The sequence below is a fragment of the Schistocerca nitens genome, chromosome 7, assembly GCF_023898315.1.
Source record: "Schistocerca nitens isolate TAMUIC-IGC-003100 chromosome 7, iqSchNite1.1, whole genome shotgun sequence".
Lineage (NCBI taxonomy): Eukaryota > Metazoa > Arthropoda > Insecta > Orthoptera > Acrididae > Schistocerca > Schistocerca nitens.
Window position 1 is genome coordinate 266614840 of NC_064620.1, and position 25835 is coordinate 266640674.

Consider the following 25835-nt stretch of genomic DNA (forward strand, 5'->3'; position numbering starts at 1 on the left):
TGGCCATTAATGGTCTAGCAGCGGCAGTCGGGCCCTCTGTCTCACCTTCTCTGTATGCAGACGACTTCTGCATTTCGTACTGCTGCTCCAGTGATGTTGTTACTGAGCGGTGCCTCTAGGGAGCCATCCACAAGGCATAGTCGTGGGCTCTAGCCCACGGCTTCCAGTTTTCAGCCGCAAAATCATGTGTCATGCACTTCTGTCAGTGTCGTACCATTCATCTGGAACCCACACTTCACCTTAATGACGATCCACTCACTGTAGAGGAGACACATAAATTCCTAGGACTGGTTTTCGATGCTCAATTGACTTGGCTCCCTCATCTTCATCAGCTTAAGCAGAAGTGCTGGCAGCACTTCAATGCCCTCCGTTGCCTGAGCAACACCAATTGGGGTTTGCAGATCGCTGTACGCTGCTGCAGCTCTACAGAGCCCTTGTCCAATCCCGAATTGACTGTGGGAGTGTGGTTTATGGTTCGGCAGCGCCTTCAGCATTGCATTTACTTGACCCTGTGCACCACTGTGGGGTTCGATTAGCGACAGGAGCTTTTAGGACGAGTCCGGTGACCAGTGTACTGGTGGAGGCTGGTGTCCCTCCACTGCAGATCATACGTGCGCAACTGCTCACCAGCTATGCAGCACACATTCATAGTTCCCCTGAGCATCCGAATTACCGTCTCCTTTTCCCGCCCATGGCATCTCCCTCATGAATGGCCCAGATCAGGGCTAACCATTGTGGTTCATGTGCAGTCCCTTCTCTCTGAACTGGAGTCCTTCCCTTTACCACCCCTACTTGCAGTCTGTTCACGTACACCTCCATGGTGTACGCCTTGGCTGCAGCTTTGTGTGGGCCTTTTGCATGGCCCTTAGGACTCAGTTAACCCCGCCGCTCTCCGCTGTCACTTCCTCTTGATTCTTGACGTGTTCCGAAGCTCTGAAGTGGTTTACACCGACGGCTCAATGGCTGATGGTCACGTAGGCTTCGCATATGTTCATGGAGGACATGTTGAGCAGCACTCCTTGCCAGTTGGCTGCAGTGTTTCCACTGCAGAGCTGGCGGCCATATCTTGTGCTCTTGAGTACATCTGCTCATGCCCTGGCAAGTCATTTCTCCTGTGTACTGACTCATTGCGCAGCCTACAAGCTATCGACCAGTGCTACCCTCGTCACCCTCTGGTAGCGTCCATTCAGGAGTCTATCTATGCTCTGGAACAATACCTCCGTTTCGTGGTGTTTGTGTGGACCCCAGAACCGTCGGAATCCCCGGCAATGAACTCGCCTACAGGCTGCCCAAACAGGCGATGCGGAAACCGCTTCTGGAGATAGGCATCTCCGAAGCTGACCTGCGTTCTTTCTTACACTGCAGGGTTTTCCAGCTTTGTCAGACGGAATGGCATAACAGCATGCCCAACAAGCTGCATGTCATTAAGGAGACTATGAATGTGTGGAAGTCTTCCATGCAGACCTCTCGTAGGGAATCAGTTGTCCTCTGCCGGCTCCACATTAGCCGTACATGGCTAACGCATGGTTGCCTACTCTGTTGCAAGGACGCATCTCAGTGGCCCTGTGGCTCCGAAATGACAGTCGTCCACCTCTTCCTGGACTGCCCACTTTTAGACGCTCTGCAGCAGGCTTTTAACTTTCCCAGCGCCCTGCCTTCGGTGTTGGGTGACAATGCCTCCACAGCAGCTTTAATTTTATCCATGAGAGTGGGTTTTATACTTCTATGTAAGTTTTAGTGCATGTCCTTTGTCCCTCCGTGTCCTCCACCCTAGTGCTTTTAGGGTGGAGATTTTAATGTGTTGCAGAGTGGCTGGCTTTCCCTTTTTATTCACATGGTTGGCCAGCCACTGTAATCTGCTTTCATGTTTTACTCCCTTCTGTTTCTAGTGTCTCTCTGTTGTTTTCTTGTCCTCTTTTTGTTCCTTTTAGTATTCGTTGCCTTTCTTTCGTTCTTGTGGCTTTTCCTTTCTTTCCGTTTTGTGTTATATGTTTCATATGTTTTATTCTCACCCTTGTGGCATTGTTTTATTTGGAACAAGGGACCGATGACCTCGTAGTTTGGTTCCTTCTCTCTCTTTAAACAAACAAACCAACCAACCATACTGAACAGAATTGGGGAGAAGAGGGATTTGTGGCACAACTTGACTAGAAGAACGGATCAGTTGGTAGGACACATTATGAGGCACCAAGGGTTCTTCAGTTTAGTATCGGAGGGCAGCGAATAGGGTAAAAATCACAGAGGGGGGCCGAGAGATGATTGCACTAAGCAGATTGAGAAGGATGTAGGTTGCAGAAGTTACTTGAGGAAGCCTGCACAGGATAGAGTAGCACAGAGAGCTGCATCAAACCAGTCTCTGGACTGAAGACCACAACACACCAGTGTTAACCCTGATTCTCTTTCCAAACTGAGTTTCATGCAAGTTACAAGTTTTTGTTTTGTCCTTAGAAAATAGATACTTCTGAAATGAAAAAGTTATCTTCAGACAAAAAATACCGCACTCCTTCTATTTACACAAGGTTTATTTGAGATAAATCAACTTGAGTTAACGCCAGAGCATTTTCAGCCATCTTTCTATTGGTTGGATGATATTTGTGATGTTGTTTGCCATAAAATGTTAAGAAGGAACCAGGAATATTCCACTTCTAAGAACCCTGGCACATATACTTAATTATGAAACAGACTAAAAAGTATGTTTAATAAACATACCAGGAAGCATAATAGACAATGATGAAAATATCAGAGTGCATGATATGTAACATTTTAAGATTTTAGTGATAATCTCATTTTTCAGATCTGAAAATATGGGAAGTTCAAACGTGTTTTAGGATACTGAGGCCCGGAAACAAACAGTTGTTGTATCCTGCTACTAATGCCAGCGAATGTGAGCGCCGAGTGTAGTGTCGCTATGTATGTGCATTTAAATCGACTGCCAACTGTATCAGCGCAGGTCGGTTCCTAGAGGCCACCACTAGATAGTGTGCACAGTCTCTACTGCGCCATGTATCGGCGACTTGCATCTATATATGCACAGAGCAGTGCTGACTCCTCTCACTATGTTCTTTTAGTTTGTACCACTCACATCAGTTCTGTGTAGAGTCATGAGAGGCTTAGTTCCAGTATTGTTCAGAGGCTTGTGAATAAAGCCGTATTTGTGCTACCTGGATTGGTATTATGTACTTATTAACAACAGGGGCCACGTACAACACCAAGGAGTGGACAATCATATAATGGTGATATCACCAACAAGATGTCTTCTGGTAAATGAGATTTTAGGTGACTGATCAACATGATCTTCAATCCATACATTCTATTGTGGTACTTGCGTGTAAATCTGTGGGACTACTTTGTGATTTACCCTTTGAATCTCCCTCAGTTTTCTTTTAATGTATTGTTCATAGGTATGACCATATCTCTAGTTTTGTAAAACGAACCGATCTTGCCAAGATGGTCAGTGAAATATGTTTCTCGTTTGTGTCTAATGGCATTGTATTGATTTACTTTAGTTGTAGGGCTACAAGATATTCACTAAAATTCTTACAAGCTGCATAGAGAAAACATTAGATTTGAATTGGGCTAGGGAACCAGCCAGCTTTAGAAATAGAAGGGGGAAAATGGACCATTTGCAAGTTGTGAAAAATATAGATTGGAGTAACTGCCACAAGTTTGCCACTTTCTGTGGGTTTCATAGATTTTGAAAAAGCTTCTGTTTCCAATTCAGCTAAATCTGTTCCGTCAGCCTTTGGGGAACAAAGGCATTGATTCTGAACAATATGCAATTCAGTTGTACAGCCTTCTGCTAGCTTCGTCATGATGATAAAAATACAGAATTGAAAGAGGAGTAAAGCAAGGAAATTTTACATCACCATAGATATTGACAGCAGTTCTAAAGTAATTCATATGATTGTAGAGTAAGATAATTCAACTAAGAAACAAAGCAGCAATTGGCCTACTTGGTAATGGAACATTTCTGAATGACATTTGATTTACAGATGACATTGTACTTCCCCCATGAACCATGGACCTTGCCGTTGGTGGGGAGGCTTGCGTGCCTCAGCGATACAGATGGCCGTACCGTAGGTGCAACCACAACGTAGGGGTATCTGTTGAGAGGCCAGACAAACATGTGGTTCCTGAAGAGGGGCAGCAGCCTTTTCAGTAGTTGCAGGGGCAACAGTCTGGATGATTGACTGATCTGGCCTTGTAACATTAACCAAAACGGCCTTGCTGTGCTGGTACTGCGAACGGCTGAAAACAAGGGGAAACTACAGCCGTAATTTTTCCCGAGGACATGCAGCTTTACTGTATGATTAAATGATGATGGCATCCTCTTGGGTAAAATATTCCGGAGGTAAAATAGTCCCCCATTCGGATCTCCGGGCGGGGACTACTCAAGAGGACGTCGTTATCAGGAGAAAGAAAACTGGCATTCTACGGATCGGAGCGTGGAATGTCAGATCCCTTAATCGGGCAGGTAGGTTAGAAAATTTAAAAAGGGAAATGGATAGGTTAAAGTTAGATATAGTGGGAATTAGTGAAGTTCGGTGGCAGGAGGAACAAGATTTTTGGTCAGGTGATTACAGGGTTATAAATACAAAATCAAATAGGGGTAATGCAGGAGTAGGTTTAATAATGAATAAAAAAATAGGAGTGCGGGTTAGCTACTACAAACAGCATAGTGAACGCATTATTGTGGCCAAGATAGACACAAAGCCCATGCCTACTACAGTAGTACAAGTTTATATGCCAACTAGCTCTGCAGATGATGAAGAAATTGATGAAATGTATGACGAGATAAAAGAAATTATTCAGGTAGTGAAGGGAGACGAAAATTTAATAGTCATGGGTGACTGGAATTCGTCAGTAGGAAAAGGGAGAGAAGGAAACATAGTAGGTGAATATGGATTGGGGGGAAGAAATGAAAGAGGAAGCCGCCTTGTAGAATTTTGCACAGAGCATAACTTAATCATAGCTAACACTTGGTTCAAGAATCATAAAAGAAGGTTGTGTACCTGGAAGAATCCTGGAGATACTAATAGGTATCAGATAGATTATATAATGGTAAGACAGAGATTTAGGAACCAGGCTTTAAATTGTAAGACATTTCCAGGGGCAGATGTGGGTTCTGACCACAATCTATTGGTTATGAACTGCAGATTGAAACTGAAGAAACTGCAAAAAGGTGGGAATTTAAGGAGATGGGACCTGGATAAACTGAAAGAACCAGAGGTTGTAGAGAGTTTCATGGAGAGCATAAGGGAACAATTGACAGGAATGGGGGAAAGAAATACAGTAGAAGAAGAATGGGTAGCTCTGAGGGATGAAGTAGTGAAGGCAGCAGAGGATCAAGTAGGTAAAAAGACGAGGGCTAATAGAAATCCTTGGGTAACAGAAGAAATATTGAATTTAATTGATGAAAGGAGAAAATATAAAAATGCAGTAAATGAAGCAGGCAAAAGGGAATACAAACGTCTCAAAAATGAGATCGACAGAAAGTGCAAAATGGCTAAGCAGCGATGGCTAGAGGACAAATGTAAGGATGTAGAGGCTTGTCTCACTAGGGGTAAGATAGATACTGCCTACAGGAAAATTAAAGAGACCTTTGGAGAGAAGAGAACCACTTGTATGAATATCAAGAGCTCAGATGGCAACCCAGTTCTAAGCAAAGAAGGGAAGGCAGAAAGGTGGAAGGAGTATATAGAGGGTTTATACAAGGACGATGTACTTGAGGATAGTATTATGGAAATGGAAGAGGATGTAGATGAAGATGAAATGGGAGATAAGATACTGCGTGAAGAGTTTGACAGAGCACTTAAAGACCTGAGTCGAAACAAGGCCCCGGGAGTAGACAACATTCCATTAGAACTACTGATGGCCTTGGGAGAGCCAGTCATGACAAAACTCTACCATCTGGTGAGCAAGATGTACGAGACAGGCGAAATACCCACAGACTTCAAGAAGAATATAATAATTCCAATACCAAAGAAAGCAGGTGTTGACAGATGTGAAAATTACCGAACTATCAGTTTAATAAGCCACAGCTGCAAAATACTAACACGAATTCTTTACAGACGAATGGAAAAACTGGTAGAAGCGGACCTCGGGGAAGATCAGTTTGGATTCCGTAGAAATGTTGGAACACGTGAGGCAATACTAACCTTACGACTTATCTTAGAAGAAAGATTAAGAAAAGGCAAACCTACGTTTCTAGCATTTGTAGACTTAGAGAAAGCTTTTGACAACGTTAAGTGGAATACTCTCTTTCAAATTCTGAAGGTGGCAGGGGTAAAATACAGGGAGCGAAAGGCTATTTACAATTTGTACAGAAACCAGATGGCAGTTATAAGAGTCGAGGGGCATGAAAGGGAAGCAGTGGTTTGGAAAGGAGTGAGACAGGGTTGTAGCCTCTCCCCGATGTTATTCAATCTGTATATTGAGCAAGCAGTGAAGGAAACAAAAGAAAAATTCGGAGTAGGTATTAAAATTCATGGAGAAGAAGTAAAAACTTTGAGGTTCGCCGATGACATTGTAATTCTGTCAGAGACAGCAAAGGACTTGGAAGAGCAGTTTAACGGAATGGACAGTGTCTTGAAAGGAGGATATAAGATGAACATCAACAAAAGCAAAATGAGGATAATGGAATGTAGTCAAATTAAATCAGGTGATGCTGAGGGAATTAGATTAGGAAATGAGACACTTAAAGTAGTAAAGGAGTTTTGCTATTTAGGGAGTAAAATAACTGATGATGGTCGAAGTAGAGAGGATATAAAATGTAGACTGGCAATGGCAAGGAAATCGTTTCTGAAGAAGAGAAATTTGTTAACATCAAATATAGATTTAAGTGTCAGGAAGTCGTTTCTGAAAGTATTTGTATGGAGTGTAGCCATGTATGGAAGTGAAACATGGACGATAACCAGTTTGGACAAGAAGAGAATAGAAGCTTTCGAAATGTGGTGCTACAGAAGAATGCTGAAGATAAGGTGGGTAGATCACGTAACTAATGAGGAGGTGTTGAATAGGATTGGGGAGAAGAGAAGTTTGTGGCACAACTTGACTAGAAGAAGGGATCGGTTGGTAGGACATGTTTTGAGGCATCAAGGGATCACAAATTTAGCATTGGAGGGCAGCGTGGAGGGTAAAAATCGTAGGGGGAGACCAAGAGATGAATACACTAAGCAGATTCAGAAGGATGTAGGTTGCAGTAGGTACTGGGAGATGAAGAAGCTTGCACAGGATAGAGTAGCATGGAGAGCTGCATCAAACCAGTCTCAGGACTGAAGACCACAACAACAACAACATGACATTGTACTGTTTGCCTCCAGTGGCAGATGAACTTCAACAACTAATGGATGAATTAATGGGAACAAGGTTGAAAGTAGGGCTGAAAATCAATTACTATCAGACAAAACAAAAATTGTAGCCAATATATGCGTATATAGCAAGGAAACTAGTAAAAGCTAAGCATGTGTTATAGAAAAAGCTGAGTTTGTGTTTTTAGGGCAGGTGAAGGAAGCAACTGGATGCATAGCAAAAAGAAATAAACAGAAGAGCAAAAGTGACCTGGAGTGCTTTTGGTAAACTAAATAAGCTTTCCAAAAGTAAGATTCCAATTTGTCCAAAAAAGGAAAGCATACCATATGTTTTTATCACCAGTTTTCACTTATTATTATGAACCTTGGACTTTTAATGCAAAAACCGTTCAAAACCAAGGCTTATTCTGAGAAATGGAGCAGAGAATGCTGGAGTTTAATAAAAATGACAGGAAGAATATGAGTTGGGAAACAACCAGGAGTAGCTGACATAGGTAGGGCTGTAATGGAAGTCGAATGCAGTTGGGGGGACTTGTTGCCTGGTGAATGGGTCATTGTATGGTACCAAGGGATAAGAAAAGACAGAGGTGATATCCTAGTGGAATGGGTGTAGCTGACTTTAGAAAACATACGAGAATAATTTGGATTTCTATATCTGAAGGTTGTAAACACTGGAATAATCGAGAGCTGGTCTTATGTGGCAGTGTTTACTAAGTGACAGCTGATTGCTGTTATGATATGTCTCTCTCTCTCTCTCTCTCTCTCTCTCTCTCTCTCTCTCTCACTTCCATTAGAGTCACTTTTCTTGATTGACTCTGTGGAGAGTACGTGTCTCAGGCTGAATGGTCCAACTTACAATTTACATTATTTCATTAAATCTGTTCCAACTGGCTGACTGCTGCCTGAAAGGCAGTACTTGGAGCAGTCTGATTGTAGGACAAGGGATCAGCATTTCGCAATCCCTCTAGCCATTATTACCAGTGGATAAATACCGATGATGTCGCTACTTCTTTATTTGAGCAGCTCTTCTTTTGGCCTCATGAGGCTGAGTGCACCCCATTCCTGATGTACTTTCTTCAGAAAGGACACACACACACACACACACACACACACACAAACAAACAAACAAACAAACAACTTGCGCATACTTGACCACAGTCTCTGGCTGCTGAGGCCTCAGCAGCCAGACACTGTGTCGTGTGTGTGTGTGTGTGTGTGTGTGTAAAGCTCACTTTCTGACAATCTTTTTGTTGTGCCTATCTGCGAGTCAGCATCTCCACTATTATGGTCAGTAGCTACTATCCTTTTCATAATATTGTTACATTCCATCCTGGATTTACCATTGTCCAATCTGGATAAAAGTAGTTTATGACTGATGTGATTACTTGACTCTATCAAAGTTTATTTACAAAAGCCAGAATTGCAGAGTTTTTCTTCACAAGACATCCATGTTACAATTGAGTATTTAAATTATTAGTTTACTGTGTAGCTTACCCTCTAACTGACAGAGGAGTACCATATAAAAAACTTTCGCAAGTCCAGAAACAAGCCATTCACCTTACTGTTGTTATTAATTGTCTCATGAATCACACAAATGAGAGAAACTGCATTGCAGACACTTGTCGCTTCGGAAATTGTACATTCATAATCATAGCACTGGTTATATTTGAGAAAAGCCACCATTAAGAACAGAGAAGTCTCATAATGTCGCTGTATAGGGAACTGTCATCACTGATAGTAATTGGGGTAATTTGTTTTTAATAATTCTCATGTAATTGACTTTTCCACTGTCCAAGCTACTGAGGAACAGCTGCTACTACTACGATAATCTGGAATAAATGACAAAAAGAGAGCCTACTAAATGAAACAAAATTACTAGAAATTTCTTTTATTTTGTGCAGACCAATTTTTTCACTGATCTTTAGCAAGTATGTTATAACATTGCAGAACATAATAACTTCATGCTATCTATGGAGGTACTACAGGCTGTAGGAACACAATCCACATTTTGTATTGGGACACTTTACTCACCTTCAGTAGGATGGCAGCTCAATTCCCATCTGATATTCCTGATTTAAGTTTTCTGTACTTGCCCTGAAGCTCCATAAGGCAAATAATGGATTGGTTCTTTTGAGATGGCCAAAGCAAATTTCCTTCCCTAATTCGAACTTGTGCTGTCTCTAATGACCTCATATCTGATGGATAGGATGTTAAAAAATCTTCCTTTACAGTCAGTAAATAAAATTAAAATGATAGAGGCAAAAATAAATTTAAAAAAAAAACTTTAAATTACAGCCACCCCATAACAAAGTATCAGCTGCTTTTACTGCTCCTAGTTTGATAACCTGAAACACATTTCGTGTAGACTAATTTGCAGGTTCCTCTAATTTTGCAGTTTGTTGATAATTGTTATCAACATACTGCAATATTATATGCAACTGAGGATGACAGGATTACAGAACTTGAAGTAATTCCTCTAAGCTACCCTTCTCATTGTTGTGACAGTGCCACGACATTTACAATGCCGCCATGACAGTACGCGCAAACGGCGATAGAGGCGCTCCGCAACTCGGCTGAGCGCAGGAGCGCCACCTAGCTACGAACGGCGCCGGCCGCACGTCACGGCACGGCAGTCGAATAAGAGATACTGAGTTGTTATCATGTAACCAGCTATTGTTTCTAAGTGAGTGTGTTTGAATATACACGCAATTATTGGTGATTAAAGGTTATAACACTTTTTGGCGACGAGGTCGGATATTTTCACTGCGTTGTGGATTTGTGTATTCGTGACGGGGCAGACATGGAACAGCTTATGCAAGCGCTCATTGAACAACACACACAGCTGACGGCTGCTATTCAGGCACAACAAACACAGCTGACGGCTGCTATTCAGGCATTGTCGACGTCGCTTACTCATCGTCTGTCATTCCGCCTCCATTCCCTCCTTACGACGAGGCCGCTGAAGAGTGTGAGGATTATGAGAAGCGTTTGCGGCAACACTTCTTGGCTTTCGGCGTTGTCGACGCTCCTATGTGTAAGTCGTTATTTCTATCTTGGATTTCCCCACGGATCTATCAGCTGCTATCTCAGTTAGCCCCTCTGCGGGAACCTGCCTCTCTGTCCTTCCAAGAGATGTGTGACTTATTGTCTAACTCCCCCCAGGGGGTCCACAACTCTTTTGTGGATACGTGCGTGGCGAGCATGGGGCCCCGAGCCATTGCAGCCTTCTTTCTCTCCAGGGCTGCATTTCCTTTCCCTTCCCCTCCTTTCCCCTCCTTGCTCCTTTCCCCTCGCCCTCTCCTCTCCCTCTCTTGGTGTCCTTGCTTATGTTGGCCCCCGCTAGCCTCCTGGTTCTGTTGGTTTTCCAATTCGGCTTTGTTGCATAATCATCTCCTCCTTTTGGCATTCATTGGTCCCCCTCTGGGGTTTGACCTCCATTACAAAATTTCTCCTCCGTAGTGTGAGCCATTTGGGGAAGAGCACCTTACCTAGTGTCTCCGACATGCACCCTCCTAGTACATTCCACCTTTTCTTTCACGTCGTTGTCTGATACTAGGGTGCATAGCCAGCACAGTAGCCAGCCCGTGTGGTGGGGTCGCTATGTACCCTTTTGGTTGAGCCCCCTGAACACACAGGGATCACACTTATGATACCTGAGCTGTGACCTCCTCATGCATGCCTTGGAGTGGTTGCTCGTCATCCTGGAGCATCGGAACTCCTGGCAATGGCTGCCGTGCCAGACGGCCCTTGCTGTGGCTGGGTGGCGCCCATGAGGAGAGCCCCTGATCGGAGTGGGTGGTATCAGGGCGGACGCTATGCAAATGAAACGCATATGGGTCCAGAACTCTGGCCGTTCTTCTGCGGCCGTCTCTCTGCGTGGAACTGATTCCTGAAATGCTGCTTCTCTTGCCCCTTCGGCCTTCCCTTCCATGGCTACCCCCTGGGAAGAGGGTCAGGCCCGTCGGCTAGGGGCAAAACCTTTCCCACGTTATCTAGTTTGTACCAGGACTGATGGAGATACTTTCACCAATACGAAACCTTTATTCTTTGTGGAACACATTGAAGACAAGTTTGGCGAAGTGGACTCCCTGAGCAAGATGCGGTCGGGTTCGTTGCTGATAAAAACTGCTTCAGCTGCCCAATCTGCGGCCCTTCGTGCCTGTACCCATCTTGGCACAATTCCTGTGTCCATTACCCCCCACCAGTCTCTAAATATGGTACAAGGTGTGATTTTTCACAGGGACCTCATCCTTCAAACTGATGAGGAACTTCGGGACATTCTAAGACGGCGGGGTGTTCACTTTGTTCGGCGTGTTCAGAAGGGTCCTAAAGACAATCGTATTGATACTGGTGCCTTTATCCTGGCCTTTGAAGGGGATACCCTCCCCGAGAAAGTTAAGATTATGGTCTATCGCTGTGATGTGAAGCCGTACATCCCACCTCCTATGAGGTGTTTTAAGTGCTTGCGTTTTGGACACATGTCTTCCCGCTGTTCACAGGCCCCTCTCTGTGGTGACTGTGGACGTCCACTCCATGAGGGGAGTCCCTGTGTTCCCCGTCCTGTGTGTGTAAATTGTCATGGTAGTCATTCTCCACGTTCACCAGATTGCCCAGTATATAAGAAAGAAAAAAAGATACAGGAGTATAAGTCCCTCGATCGTTTAACCTACACAGAGGCCCGTAAGAAATATGCACGACTGCACCCTGTGTCCATGACATCTAGTTACGCCTTGGTTACATCTTCACCCCTTCCTCCCCCTTCCTTACCCCCATCCCGGACCCCTCTCCTCCCCCCCTCCCCTGCGGCTCCCACACCTTCTCCTCTGGGCGCTGCTCCCCCTCCCAAGCCGGAGAAGTGTCCCACTGCTTCGGCGTCTGCCGGTCAAGGGCGCCTCTCCCGGGATGACCCTTCCTGGCACCTTCCAGGCCAAAGGTCTGCTACCGCGAGAGTCGCGGTCTGTCGGCCCCCAAGTCGCCCGGTCTCTTTCTGTTCCTGATCTTGCTGCAGCTGGCTCCTTTATGCCGCACAGCCCTCCTCGATCTCAGCCTGAAAAGAAGAAGAAACATAAGTCCCGGGACAAAGAGCCTCTGGTGTCACCAGAGGTCCCTTCCCCGACTTTACAACCGGATTCTGACCTGTCGTTCATGGATGTCGCCCCCTCCTTGTTGGTGACGGGTGGGGACCCAGCGGTATGACTGGCTTTAGCGTGTTCAGCCCCCATTTAAACCATCGTTCTGTGGTTCTCCAATGGAATTGTAATGGATACTATCGTCACCTTCCGGAATTGAAATCCCTTCTTTCGTCCTACTCTGCAGCTTGTGTGGTTCTCCAGGAATCTCCTTGGGGATTTTAATGCTCATCATCTCTTGTAACCGAGCGAGGTGGTGCAGTGGTTAGCACACTGGACTCGCATTCGGAAGGACGACGGTTCAATCCCGTCTCCAGCCATCCTGATTTAGGTTTTCCGTGATTTCCCTAAATCGTTTCAGGCAAATGCCGGGATGGTTCCTTTGAAAGGGCACGGCCAATTTCCTTCCCCATCCTTCCCTAACCCAAGCTTGCGCTCCGTCTCTAATGACCTCGTTGTCGACGGGACGTTAAACACCAACCTAACCTAACCTAATCATCCCTTGTGGGGCAGTGCCTTTCCATCTAGATGAGGTCTTCTTATAGACCAATTTATTGCAGACCACGACCTGTACCTTCTTAATGATGGCTCCCCTACTCATTTCAGTGCCGGTCATGGTACCTTTTCTGCCATTGGTCTTTCTCTTTCTTCTCCCTCTCTCCTCCCTTCATTACCCTGGTCGCCACACGACGACCTTTGTGATAGTGACCATTTCCCGTTGATTATCACGCCCCCTTCCCGCTCCCCGATGGACAGATTACCTTGTCTTTCCAACGCGCCGATTGGCCTCTATACACTGCACAGGTCGTGTTTTCTCCCTCTTTGTCAGGTTGTATTGATGACGTCCTACGTGACGTGTCTGCCGCGATTGTTCGCGCTGCTAGCCTTGCTGTCCCACGCTCATCTGGACCATTTCGTCGCCGGCAAGTCCCATGGTTGAGTACGGCCATTGCCATTGTCATCCGTGATCGCCGTCGAGCTTTGCAACACTTTAAGAGGCACCCATCCGTAGCCATCCTTACTACCTTTAAACGCCTCCGCGCTAAAGCCCGTTATTTAATCAAACAGAGCAAGCGGATATGTTGGGAACGATTTGTTTCTTCCCTTGGTTCTACTGTCACTCTGTTACGGGTATGGGCTACACTTCGTTCTCTCCAAGGTTGCCATCGGCAGTCCACCCTCCCAGGCCTTCACCTCCCAGATGGCATTTGTACGGACCCATTAGTTCTTGCAGAACATCTTGCGACCCATTTTGCAGTGGCGTCAGCGTCAGCTTCCTATCCAGCTGCTTTCCTTTGTCAAAAACAGCTGGCTGAAGCTTCCACCTTATGTTTCACCCCTTGTGAGTCAGAATCTTATAACGAACCTTTTACTGAATGGGAATTTCTTTCTGCTCTATCTTCTTCTCATGATACGGCCCCTGGCCCAGATTCCATTCATAACCAACTGCTTCAACATCTCAGTGCTCCACAACGGCAACATCTTCTTCGGGTGTTTAACCGTATCTGGCTCCAGGGTGACTTCCCTTCTCAGTGGAGGGATAGCATTGTGGTTCCTGTCCTTAAGCCTGGTAAGAACCCCCTATCTGTTGACAGCTATCGGCCAATTAGTTTGACCAATGTTGTTTGTAAGTTACTTGAACGGATGGTAGCCCGTCGGCTCAATTGGGTCCTCGAATCTCGGGATCTCTTGTCCCCTTACCAGTGTGGCTTTCGAGAGGGACGGTCTTCAATCGATCATTTACTTCGCTTGGAATCCGCAGTTCGGCAGGCTTTTTCCCAGCGCCGCCATTTGGTTGCAGTGTTTTTTGACCTTCGGAAGGCCTATGACACGGCCTGGTGCCATCACATCTTATTTACCCTTCACCGGTGGGGTCTTCGGGGCCCACTCCCGATTTTTATCCGCCAGTTCCTGAGCCATCGGTCATTCAGAGTTCGAGTTGGTACTGCTTTTAGTTCTCCACGGACCCAGGAGACTGGCATCCCACAGGGTTCTGTCTTGAGTGTCCTTCTTTTCCTCATTGCTATCGATGGACTTGTGGCCTCTGTCGGTCCCTTGGTCGCCCCTGCCCTGTATGTGGATGATTTCTGCATTTGGGTTAGTTCCTCCTCGATGGCATCTGCAGAACGGCAGCTCCAGGTAGCTATACGGCGTGCCTCTGCATGGACCCTCTTACACGGGTTTCAATTCTCTCCTTTAAAATCGCGGGTGGTCCACTTCTGTTGCCGTACTACGATCCACCCTGATCCAGAGCTCTATCTTGCTGCACAACAATTGCCTGTGGTCCCACAGTTTCGTTTCCTGGGTCTTCTTTTCGACATCAAGCTCACTTGGCTGCCCCATATCAGACTCCTGAAGGTAGGATGTTTCCGTAAACTCAATGTCCTTCGCTTCCTTGCCCACTCCTCTTGGGGTGCGGACTGTTCCCTCCTTCTCCGTCTTTATCGTGCTCTAGTTCTGTCTCGTTTGGACTATGGTTGTCAAGTTTATGATTCAGCTGCTCCTTCCACACTGCACGTGCTGGATCCAGTCCACCATCGTGGTATCCGTTTGGACACCGGTGCCTTCCCTACTAGCCCTGTTGATAGTCTCCTGGTTGAAGCTGGGATCCCCCCCCCCCCCTTTCTGTTTGGCGGTCCCAGCTTCTGGTGTCTTATGCACTCACTATCCGTTCCTCTCCCACTCATCCTTCCTATTCTATCCTGTTCCCAGACCATGGACGTCGCCCACCCGACTCCCGCCCTCGGGCGGGTTTACCGGTTGGGCTCTGCCTTGCATCTCTTTGCCGTGATTTTCAGCTTCCTTCTTTGTCCTGTCTTCCTCGCTCCCTTGCCTCCACCCCTCCTTGGTTAGTTCCTCGGCCTCGAATTCGGCCGAAAGATTCCATCACCCCGGTGTTGTTTTTTACACTGATGGCTCTAAATCTGCTGATCATGTTGGGTATGCCTTCACGTCCTCTGTTGGAGCGGAAAATCATCTGCTGCCACGTACATGTGGGGTGTTTACTGCGGAATTGGTGGCAATTTCCCAGGCCCTTACCTTTATTAAACAGTCCCAACACAACCGCGTTTTTGTTATGTACGGACTTGATGAGTGGCCTTCTTGCTATTGACCGGTGTTTTTCGCGCCATCCCTTGGTCTCTGCCATCCATGACCATCTCGCTGACATTCACCGTGATGCTTGTTCCATTGACTTCCTTTGGGTCCCTGGCCATGTGCGTATCCCGGGTAATGAGCTCGCTGATCATTTGGCTGGGGGAGCAGTCACTTACCCCCCATTTTCTGTAACCCCTCCTGCAGCGGATTTACGGCTTCACATCAAATCCCACTTCGCACAGTCATGGGCCAATCCCGGGTAATGAGCTCGCTGATCATTTGGCTGGGGGAGCAGTCACTTACCCCCCATTTTCTGTAACCCCTCCTGCAGCGGATTTACGGCTTCACATCAAATCCCACTTCGCACAGTCATGGGCCAATTCTTGGGAGGCTACTCCCCTGTCTAATAAACTTCGAGCGATTAAGGTGACACCAGGCCCATGGCGTTCTTCCTCTCCCTCTCCCGAGAGGACTCGACCACACTGTGTCGTCTCCGCATTGGCCATACCAGGCTGACCCATGGTTTTCTTTTGCGTGATGAGCCACCCCCACTTTGTGGTTGTGGAGCCTTCCAGTCAGTAGCCCACATTTTGGTTGAATGCCCCCTTCTTTTGGCTATGCGTGCTCAGTACAGACTCCCTCACACTTTACCTTTGATGTTGGCTGACGATTCCCAGATTGCCTCTCTGGTTCTTGGTTTCCTCCGGGAAAGTGGTTTTTATTCTCAGTTTTAAAGTTTTTATTCTCTCTCTGGTGTTGGGGCAGGGCGATGAGTGTTTGGGTGTCTCCCACTGTAAGGCGTGTTTGGAGATTCCCGATTCACCTCCCTGGCAGAGATCCTCTTTTCTCCCCTTTTACTCTGTTTTTACCCTTTTTTTTTAAGGACTGGTTAGTCTCCTTTTCCCATACGTATTTCTACATTCTAGCGGTTGCACCTTTTAAGTCACAGGTGGTCTTGCCTATGCTGCTTCAGCATAGCGTTGGGTTCGTTTTCCTGCCGACTTCCCTCATTTTGTTTTTACCAATGACAACATGACTGTCCTTTTACGTTTTTACCTTTTTCCGTTTTATTGTTCTGACTTTTCTTAGATGTCCCATTAGCGGAATGGAGCATATTTGAAACAAGGGACTGATGACCTTGCTGTTTGGTCCCTTAAACCTCAAACAACCAACCAACCTTATTGTCTAACTATTACCGAAAAAACACCCACATCGTTGCCGCCCGCATGGCGTTCTACCGGTGTTGTAAACAGCCCCATCAATCTTACCAGGCTTGGGCGGCGGAACTACACGGTCTGAGTAGGAAATGTCAGTTTGTCACGGACACTCATCATGAGTCTTATGCTGATTCAATGGTTAGGGATGCTATTCTACGGCTTGCTCCTGATAAAGAAGTTCGGCAACGTGCCCTACAAATGCCAACCCGTCGTTGTCGGATGTTCTAAGCATCGCTCAATCCTTTGAAGTGTCTCACACTGCTGGCGCGCAAATAGACACGTGGTGTGATGTAGGCACTGTACAGTCAACTTTTGACACGGACAATTTGCCTGTTTCACAGGAGGACGAAGATGTGGCGGCGGTTCACTCGCATAACAACGTCGCGTTGGGCCGCAACGCTCGCAGCGAAAACAGCAACCGCAGAAGCAGGTTCGTTCCGCACCTCCTTCTTGTCCACGTTGTTTCGTACAGCATGACAGGACCGTGTGTCCCAAAACGTTGGGCAACGTGTAATTCCTGTAGGAAAAAAGGCCACATTGCTTCTGTGTCAGTCCCCTAAAGTTCCTGTCGATGAGGACGAGGCGTCGGACATGGATGTTAACTGTGTGCTTTCTCAAACAAATAAGTTGTTTGTTACTGTTTGTGTTCTGGATAAAGACATTTGCATGTAAGTGGACACTGGCTCTGCAGTAACTCTCATTAATTCTCACACGTATTTGGAGTTGGGCTCCCCTCCCTTGTCTCCAGTTACGCGAAATCTGAGAACTTATAATAAACAGAAAATTCCTATCATAGGCCAGTTTGATGCTTCCACTGCCTACTAGTCTGTTGTTAGGCCCCTCACGTTTTATGTGGTGGATCATGCGGGCACTGAAAACCTGTTTGGTTATGATGCTTTCCAGTTGTTCGGGTTCTCCATTGATGATGATGTGCACCTCATATCTGAGGATATTCCGTATCAACAGCTGGATGGATTGTGTTCTGAATTTTCGTCCATGTTCTCTGCTGGTCTGGGTCATGCCAAGGATTTTGAAGCCCACATTACTCTTAAACCTACAGCTCGCCCTAAGTTTTTCCAGGCACGCCCTATTCTGGTGGCGTTGCGTGCACCTGTCAAGGCTGAGATAGACAGGTTAACAGCTTCAGGGATTCTCCTTCCTGTTACCTCCAGCGAATGGGCATCGCCCATTGTGGTGGTTTCTAAACCAAACGGGAGTCTGCGATTGTGTGGTGATTTTAAAGCCACCGTCAATGCTCAGAGCCTCATTGACACTTATCCTCTTCCTCGTCCTCAGGAGTTATTTACCAAGCTCGCTGGGGGCCAGTTCTTTTCCAAACTTGACTTATCGGAGGTGTACCATCAATTGTCATTGAATGCTTCTTCCAGGGAATTTCTCGTCATCAACACTCCTTGTGGGTTGTATCAGTACCAGCGGTTGCCATTTGGCGTCGCTAGCGCGCTGGCCATTTTTCAGCGGTTTTTGGAACAGCTCACGGCTTCCGTTCCCTGCTGCATCAACTATCTGGATGACATTGTTCTCACGGGGGCCTCCACTGAGGAACACCTTCGCAATTTGCGTTCCCTGTTTCGGGTTTTGCATTCGGCTGGGTTGAGGTGCAATCTGGACAAGTCACAATTGTTCCAACCCTCCATTGTGTATCTTGGTTTCCACTTGTCCCGTGAGGGTATACGTCCTCTACATCAGCACGTTGCGGCCATTAACGCTCTACCCCGACCGTCTACGGTCAAAGAACTTCAGGCGTTTCTAGGCAAGATTGCTTATTATCACAAATTCATTCCATCCGCGGCGGCGGTAGCTCATCCTCTGCATCAGCTGTTACGCAAAAATGTCCCTTTCTGTTGGTCCGACGAGTGTGAGCAGGCTTTTGTCCACCTGAAGGCTCATTTGCAGTCAGTGCCTTGTCTTGCCACATTCCGTCCGGGTCAGCACTTGGTTCTGGCGACTGACGCGTCACAGTATGGCCTAGGGGCTGGTCTCACCCATCGGTATGAGGATGGGTCGGAACGACCCATCACCTATGCTTCCAGGACTTCCGACCCATCACCTATGCTTCCAGGACCCTCAACGATGTGCAACGGCGTTACTCTCAAATCAAAAAGGACGCGCTCGCTATCATTTATGCTCTAAAAAAAGTTCAACGTTTTTTTGTATGGTTCTAAGTTTCACCTCATCACCGACCACAAGCCGCTGGTCTCTCTGTTCAGCCCATCGGTGTCGCTTCCAGATAAGGCAGCTCACCGCCTGCAACGTTGGGCCTTATACTTGTCTCGTTTTCACTATGAGATTCACTATCGCCCCACGGCCCAGCACGCCAACGCTGAGGCATTGTCGCGATTGCCGATGGGCCCAGACCCGGTTTTCGATCGTGATGAACTACTGTTTCCACATTGATGAGGAAGAACGTCGTGCGGTCGAGGGTTTTCCACTTACAGGTTCGCAGGTCGCGTCGGCTACTGCGCGGGACCCAGTCCTGCGTCAGGTGATCAGTTTTGTTCATCGGGGTTGGCCGGACAGGACCAATGGGCTGGGCATCGGATCCCCTTCGCAACTACCATGCCTTGCGCCTTCGTCTGTCTGTTCATGATGGTGTTGTTCTTCTGGCCACGGATGGCTCATCTCCACGGGTCGTGGTGCCAGCCTCTCTTCCCAAAGATGTTCTCAAACTGTTGCATGAAGGCTATTGGGGTATTTCTCGGACTAAGTCCCTGGCCCGCAGGCACGTTTATTGGCCCGGTATTGATTCGGACATCGCCCATATGGTTGCTGCGTGTGGTCAGTGTGCTCCACAACTGGCTGCACCTCGTACAATGCCCTCTCCGTGGCCTGATCCGGGTACTTTTGGCTATTGTTGATTGACGCCTTCTCGAAGTTTCCGTTTGTTGTTCGATGTCCGTTGCCCACCACTGCGGCGATGACGCTGGCCTTGTTCAAAATCTTCCCGCTAGAAGGTCTTCCATCCACGATCATCACGGACAATGGCCCTCAGTTCTCTTCGCAGGCCTTCCGTGATTTTTGTACTTGACAAGGGATTCATCATGTTACAGCACCACCCTTCCATCCGCAATCGAATGGGGAAGTCGAGCGCCTTGTCCGCACTTTCAAAGGCCAGATGAAAAAATTCCTTAGTGATTTTTCCACAGATGACGCTCTGCTGCAATTTCTGAGTTCTTATCGCTTCACGCCTCTGGGTGATCGCAGCCCTGCTGAACTCTTGCATGGCCGCCAACCGCGCACTCTACTGCACCTGCTTCACCCTGTCAGGCCTTGTGCTGTGTCCCCTAGTGCGGGAAAATACTCGGTGGGCGCCAACGTGTGGGCACGAGGGTATGGATCTCGCCCTAAATGGATTCCAGGGGTGGTAAAGTCTCTTCGCGGCCGCCGGCTTTGTGACATATGTATGGACGACGGCATGGTTGTTCGCCATTACGACCAGATGCACCCACGAGTGGTGGCCACGCCGGTGCCACCGCCCCTTCCTTTGCCTCCACCAGCCTGAGACGCCAGTCCTGTCACTGCTGCCGATCTACCGTACGTGTTGCTGCAGCCGACGTTGCTACCGCTTCCGAGTACGCCGGAACCGGCCCCAGTCGCGACGCCGCCTTCTCCGGGACCCATCTCGCTGGAGCACACCCCCAGGTCCACGACACCTATGGATGCTGCTCTGGAGTTTTCACCCATCATGTCGTCCAGGAGGCACGTTCCACGCACGAGCTTCCGTCCTGGACATTTTCGACCATACTCTCATGTCTCTCCGCGGGATCTTCTCGGGGCCTCACAAGAGGCCATGGATGTCTCCACAATGTCCATGTCTCCAAGGAAGTGAGTTTTTTTTGCCAAGGGGGAGAAAGTGTTGTGACAGTGCCACAACATTTACAGTGCTGCCACGACAGTACGCGGAAACGGCGATAGAGGCGCTCCGCAACTCGGCTGAGCGCGGGAGCGCCACCTAGCTACGAACGGCGCCGGCGCACCTCACGGCACGGCACGGCAGTCGGATAAGATATACTGAGTTGTTGTTATGTAACCAGCTATTGTTTCTAAGTGAGTGTGTTTGAATATCCACGCAATTATTGGTGATTAAAGGTTATAACACTCATATTTTATATGCCTTTAGTAACAGTGGTGTTCATATGATGTGAAGCTTTAACCTATCCTTCCCCCCCTCTTGCACTGAACCACCGCCCACCTTTCCCATCCCTGTGCCATACCTCTCTCTTGTCAGTATTCAGAGACGCTAATTGCAGCCTGTTTTCATAAAGTAACACATGACAGCAGCCATACAGAAATGCACAGCGTGCTCAATACTTTTTGTGATACTGTTAAAAATACTTGTAAATTTGTAACTGCTGATAGTGTGTAGAAAGGAACAAAGAAATAGTTTCATACATGTTAGTAATATATTTACGGTGTAGGGTGCAGCTGACTCTACATGCATAGAAATGAATGTGTGATGTAGGTAAAAAATATAGGAAACAAACCAAAACAGTTACATACATCTCTTAAAGACTTGTTCTGTCTTGTCGTGAAGTTTATGGGTGGTCGTTTTACTTACTTTTCACTATCCTGATATCTAAGCTCTAATAAAATTACTGTTTGTCTTAAAATGATCATACTATGAAGCTTCTTTACATTCCATTTTTCCAGAAAACAGATGGCACAATAAGTACTGAAGGTCAAAAATCTTACGAGTATGATGGAACAGTGGATAATGATGGTGATGACTCCAGATCAGATTGTTCACCCCCAAGGGATGGAGATGATGGAGACAGTGACAGTATTGTAATTGAATATGAAAGAGAAGAAGGTGATGGACAGGTACTTATATTTCTCTACTTACATTACTTGCCAAATCTTTGTTGTTTTATTTGTTCAATACTTTGAATTAATATGATATCCTGCGTCATAAATGAAAAAAGGCAGTTCTGAAAAGTTTCTGTATATTAGTACAAAAACTATAGACCATCCCATTTTCAGGACATCGGCATAATTAGCTATCAAAGTGCACAATATTATTTTAGTACAGAAAACTATAATAAATATCATGAACAAAATAAAGACATTGTTTGTAATATTACTGAATCTCTATTCAACAATGAAAACAATCAATTTTGACACAATAATTAAATTGGATAGATAAAAATTCTACTCACCAAGCAGTGACAGAACAGGCACAAAAAAGAAGATTGTAACTAAGGAAGCTTTTGGAGACAGTGACTCCTTCTTCAGGCAGGAGGGGTGAAGGGAAAGGAGTGGAGAGGTATAGGAAAAGGAGTAGATTTCAGGAAAGTCACTCAGAACCGCAGGTCAGGGGAGATGTACCGCACGGGATGAGAAGGAACGAGTCTTTCCTTCTCGTCCCATGAGGTAAATCTCCCCTGACACCCGGTTCTGGGTGACTTTCGCATCATATTTTCATCAATTAAGAGCTTTGAATGAAATATGCCAAATTTACCAAATATCTTCTCTGCCTGTATTTCAAAGTATAACCTCAGTTTGTACTTCTTGTCGCTTCTCTCTGCTTTGGAGTTGTCATTCAGGTGAACGAAAAAGTGGTACATATTTGTAGCAAGGAATACAAAATAAAATTAAGGTATTGTAATAAAAAGCAATGAGTAGAAGAAAAATTACCTTTGATACCTTTAGTAAATATTTGTATATTGTTTCATATTGCATAATGCATTTAAATGTAAGTACAGTTATTGTTATTAATCAGTTAGTCATCTGCTCACATGGGCAACACAACAACCCTTCATCAGGTGATTACAGTGTGATTACCTCTGGAGTCGCTGAGGGTGGCAGCAATATGACACAGTGAACACTTTACACTAAGTGTCCCACATGGTGCCGACTTTCAGTGACCAGTACTTGGGTGGGTTGTTGGCTAACTTATGGTGCCATTACTATAGCTACTTACCAGGTAATAAGTCCAGTACACATGTGGCCCAATGAGCTGCCCAAAATATGAGCTTGCGAGAAAAGAAGTTTGACGACCACTGTCCTGGATATTTTGCAACATAATGGTCATTGTTCTTACCTCCTTCATTATTGTTTGTGTACATGTGTTCACATTTATACCATTTATATATGTATTTTTTTGTGGATAGTGCACCACCTTCCATTCCGAACTCTGATACTTTGGAGGTAAATAGGTAACATTAGCTCCATCCCCGCTGGTTATAAGTTCTGAAACGTGTGCTACATCATGTCATATAGTCATTGTCCAGTGCATTTTCTTCGATGTCTTCTTCATCTGTTCCCTCCATTTCCAAACAGACTATTCCCTGATGCAAGATATGTACTATCAACCTATCACTTATTTTCTGTCCTGTTTGATTCAGCACCACTCTACTCATCTAAATCTTCAGCAGTCTTCTGTAGCACTACATTTACAAAGCTCCTCTTTTATTTATGTGCTGTTAATTGTACACATTTCATTTCCATACAAGGCTGTTCTCCACCCAAATACTTTCATAGTAGATTTAATAACACATAAATGAATATTACACATTAACGAAAATATTTCTCTATTTCAGAAAGGCATTTCTCACTATTGCCAGGCTGGATTTTCTATTCTTCAGTTATTATCAGTTATTTTGCTTTCCAGATAGCACAATTCATCTACTAGTAGTGTTTAACATCCTGATCTGATTCCCTCAGCATCACTTGATTTAATTCAACAACATGCCATTGGCCTTGTGGTACTTTGGATGATGGTATTATCATAATTACTTTTCAAGACACTGTCAATTCCATTCAACTGATTGTCCGAGTCCTTTGCCATCTGTGTGACAGAATTACAATTACAATGACATTGAAACTTCCTGGCAGATTAAAACTGTGTGCCAGGCTGAGACTCGAACTCAGGACCTTTGCCTTTCGCGGGCACGTACTCTACCATCTGAGCTACCCAAGCACGACTCATGCCCCATCCTCACAGCCCTCGATCTGCCATTACCTCATCTCCCACCTCCCAAACTTCACAGAAGCTCTCCTGTGAACCTTGCAGAACTAGCATTCCTGAGGATGGGGCGTGAGTCGTGCTTAGGTAGCTCAGATGGTAGAGCATTTGTGCGCGAAAGGCAAAGGTCCCGCTTTCGAGTCTCGGTCCAGCACACAGTTTTAATCTGCCAGGAAGTTTCATATCGGCACACACTCCACTGCAGAGTGAAAAGATCTCATTCTGCATACAATGACATCGACAAACCCTGAAGATTTTATTCTTTATTTTAATCTTTAATCAGCTTTCCAAATGCCTTTATTGCAAAGAGTCTGTAACTGGGGTAAGCCTATCCCTGTGTCAACAACAGTTTCCCCTTAGTGTCCATCAACTCCCATAACTTCAGTCTGGTTTCTGCACAAATTGTAGATAACCTTTTCCTCCATTTTTTGTAATTCCTACTGCCTTCAAAATTTCAAAGTATATATTCAAGTCCGTATCGTTCAAAGCTTTCTCTAAATCTACAAATGCTGGCCAAGTAAGTTTATCTTTCTTCAGACTATGTTCTAAGATAAGTCCTAGGGTTTGTATTGGCTCGTGTGTTGTAACATGCCTGGCTGTATCCTTGTATTAGTGCCACTTAAAGTTCACGTCACAACCGGATGTACCGGTATTGAAACATTTCCTCGCCCAGTAGATAGTGCGCAGTGTTCTCGACCTACCTTGCTTTGCTTATTCAATATTGTCTTCCCGGTAGCTGCGTCCGTCTCACATAAAACACACTGAAATTAAGAAGCCAGGATCCTAGATTGTTTTCCAAAATCAAAAGTCAAGACCGTACTCATTGTTGAACATTTATGACAACCACAGTGCGATTTATTTGTTATCATCCACACATACAATATTCATGTGACCAGGCCTCTTACACTTAATCGTCACATTAGGTAGGTCAAAAACTTCCAGTCTTTAACAATGTTCACAATTACACTTTTTTGATACCGACCGGAAAAATTAACCGACTTGCTGCACTTTTGCTTCATAAGAATCTGACCGACAACTAACTGAGAACTGCACCAGCTCGGACCTTATATAGACGAGCGCTTGAATATTTGACTATTTTTGTTAATATATTATAGTTTATAATTTCCCAGGGTTAAAATGATCCTTTGTAACTGGTTTTGAAGTTAACTATTGGGTTTTATTATTTAAATAACATGAGTGAGCTGTATCAATTTAAATACGCGGAACTAACTTATGACACTGGACTCTCATTCGGGAGGATGACGGTTCAATCCCGCGTCCGGCCATCCTGATTTAGGTTTTCCGTGATTTCCCTAAATCGCTCCAGGCAAATGCCGGGATGGTTCCTTTCAAAGGGCACGGCCGACTTCCTTCCCTAATCCGATGGGACCGATGACCTCGCTGTCTGGTCTCCTTCCCCAAACCAACCAACCAACTAACTTATGCATCCGCCGTGGAAATTCCCGAGTTATAACCACGGCAGCCCTTTTGAACAATAATTTTTACATATTCAAATTTACTTAATTCTTAATTAATGCACTTACAAAGTTGAGACTGGAGTTATTTTACGTAGAAAAGTAAAGGTAGCAAAAGTATCGAAACAGATCTCGGAATTATTTGGTAGTTTGGTCACAATTGGCACTGAAAGTCATACAGGCTACAGATTTTAAGTCTTAATATCTATTTAACTAATAGACTTTAGGTTAATTTAAACACTTTGCTGGAACCAGTAAAATTTAGGCTTTCTTTTGGATGCAGTCTTATAGCTGAATTCGATCTATTAGCTCACTCGAATTTTACTTAATATGTATTGCACAATATACGTCATTGTCCATAACTGTTAATAGTATGCATTTCCAATAAAACTGATTAGCTCATTACTTTTAGAATAGACATTAGAATGTACTGAAATAATAGATTTTACTAGGGGAATTTTATTTAAACTATTTCTGAATTCTGTACTATGAGGCTGAAGGCCACAGAATCTGTAGTCGGAATCTGAGTAGTGAAAATGAAAAAAAAAAATAAAAGTTCATTGCTTAACTAAGTTACTGAAGGAGTGTAAAACCAAAACAGGATAGCAGTGGGCAACCCTGCTTCG

At 45.5% G+C, this 25835-nt stretch overlaps 1 protein-coding gene across 1 annotated transcript in view; it reads left to right on the top strand.

The window, feature by feature from the left end:
• The window catches only part of LOC126194801 (protein CASC3-like), a 115533-nt gene that overhangs the window by 24494 nt on the left and 65204 nt on the right, over positions 1–25835 (top strand). Inside the window, exon 2 of the mRNA XM_049933111.1 lies at positions 21421–21591. Coding sequence (XP_049789068.1) covers positions 21421–21591 — 171 coding nt within the window. The remainder of the gene's footprint in view (positions 1–21420; positions 21592–25835) is intronic.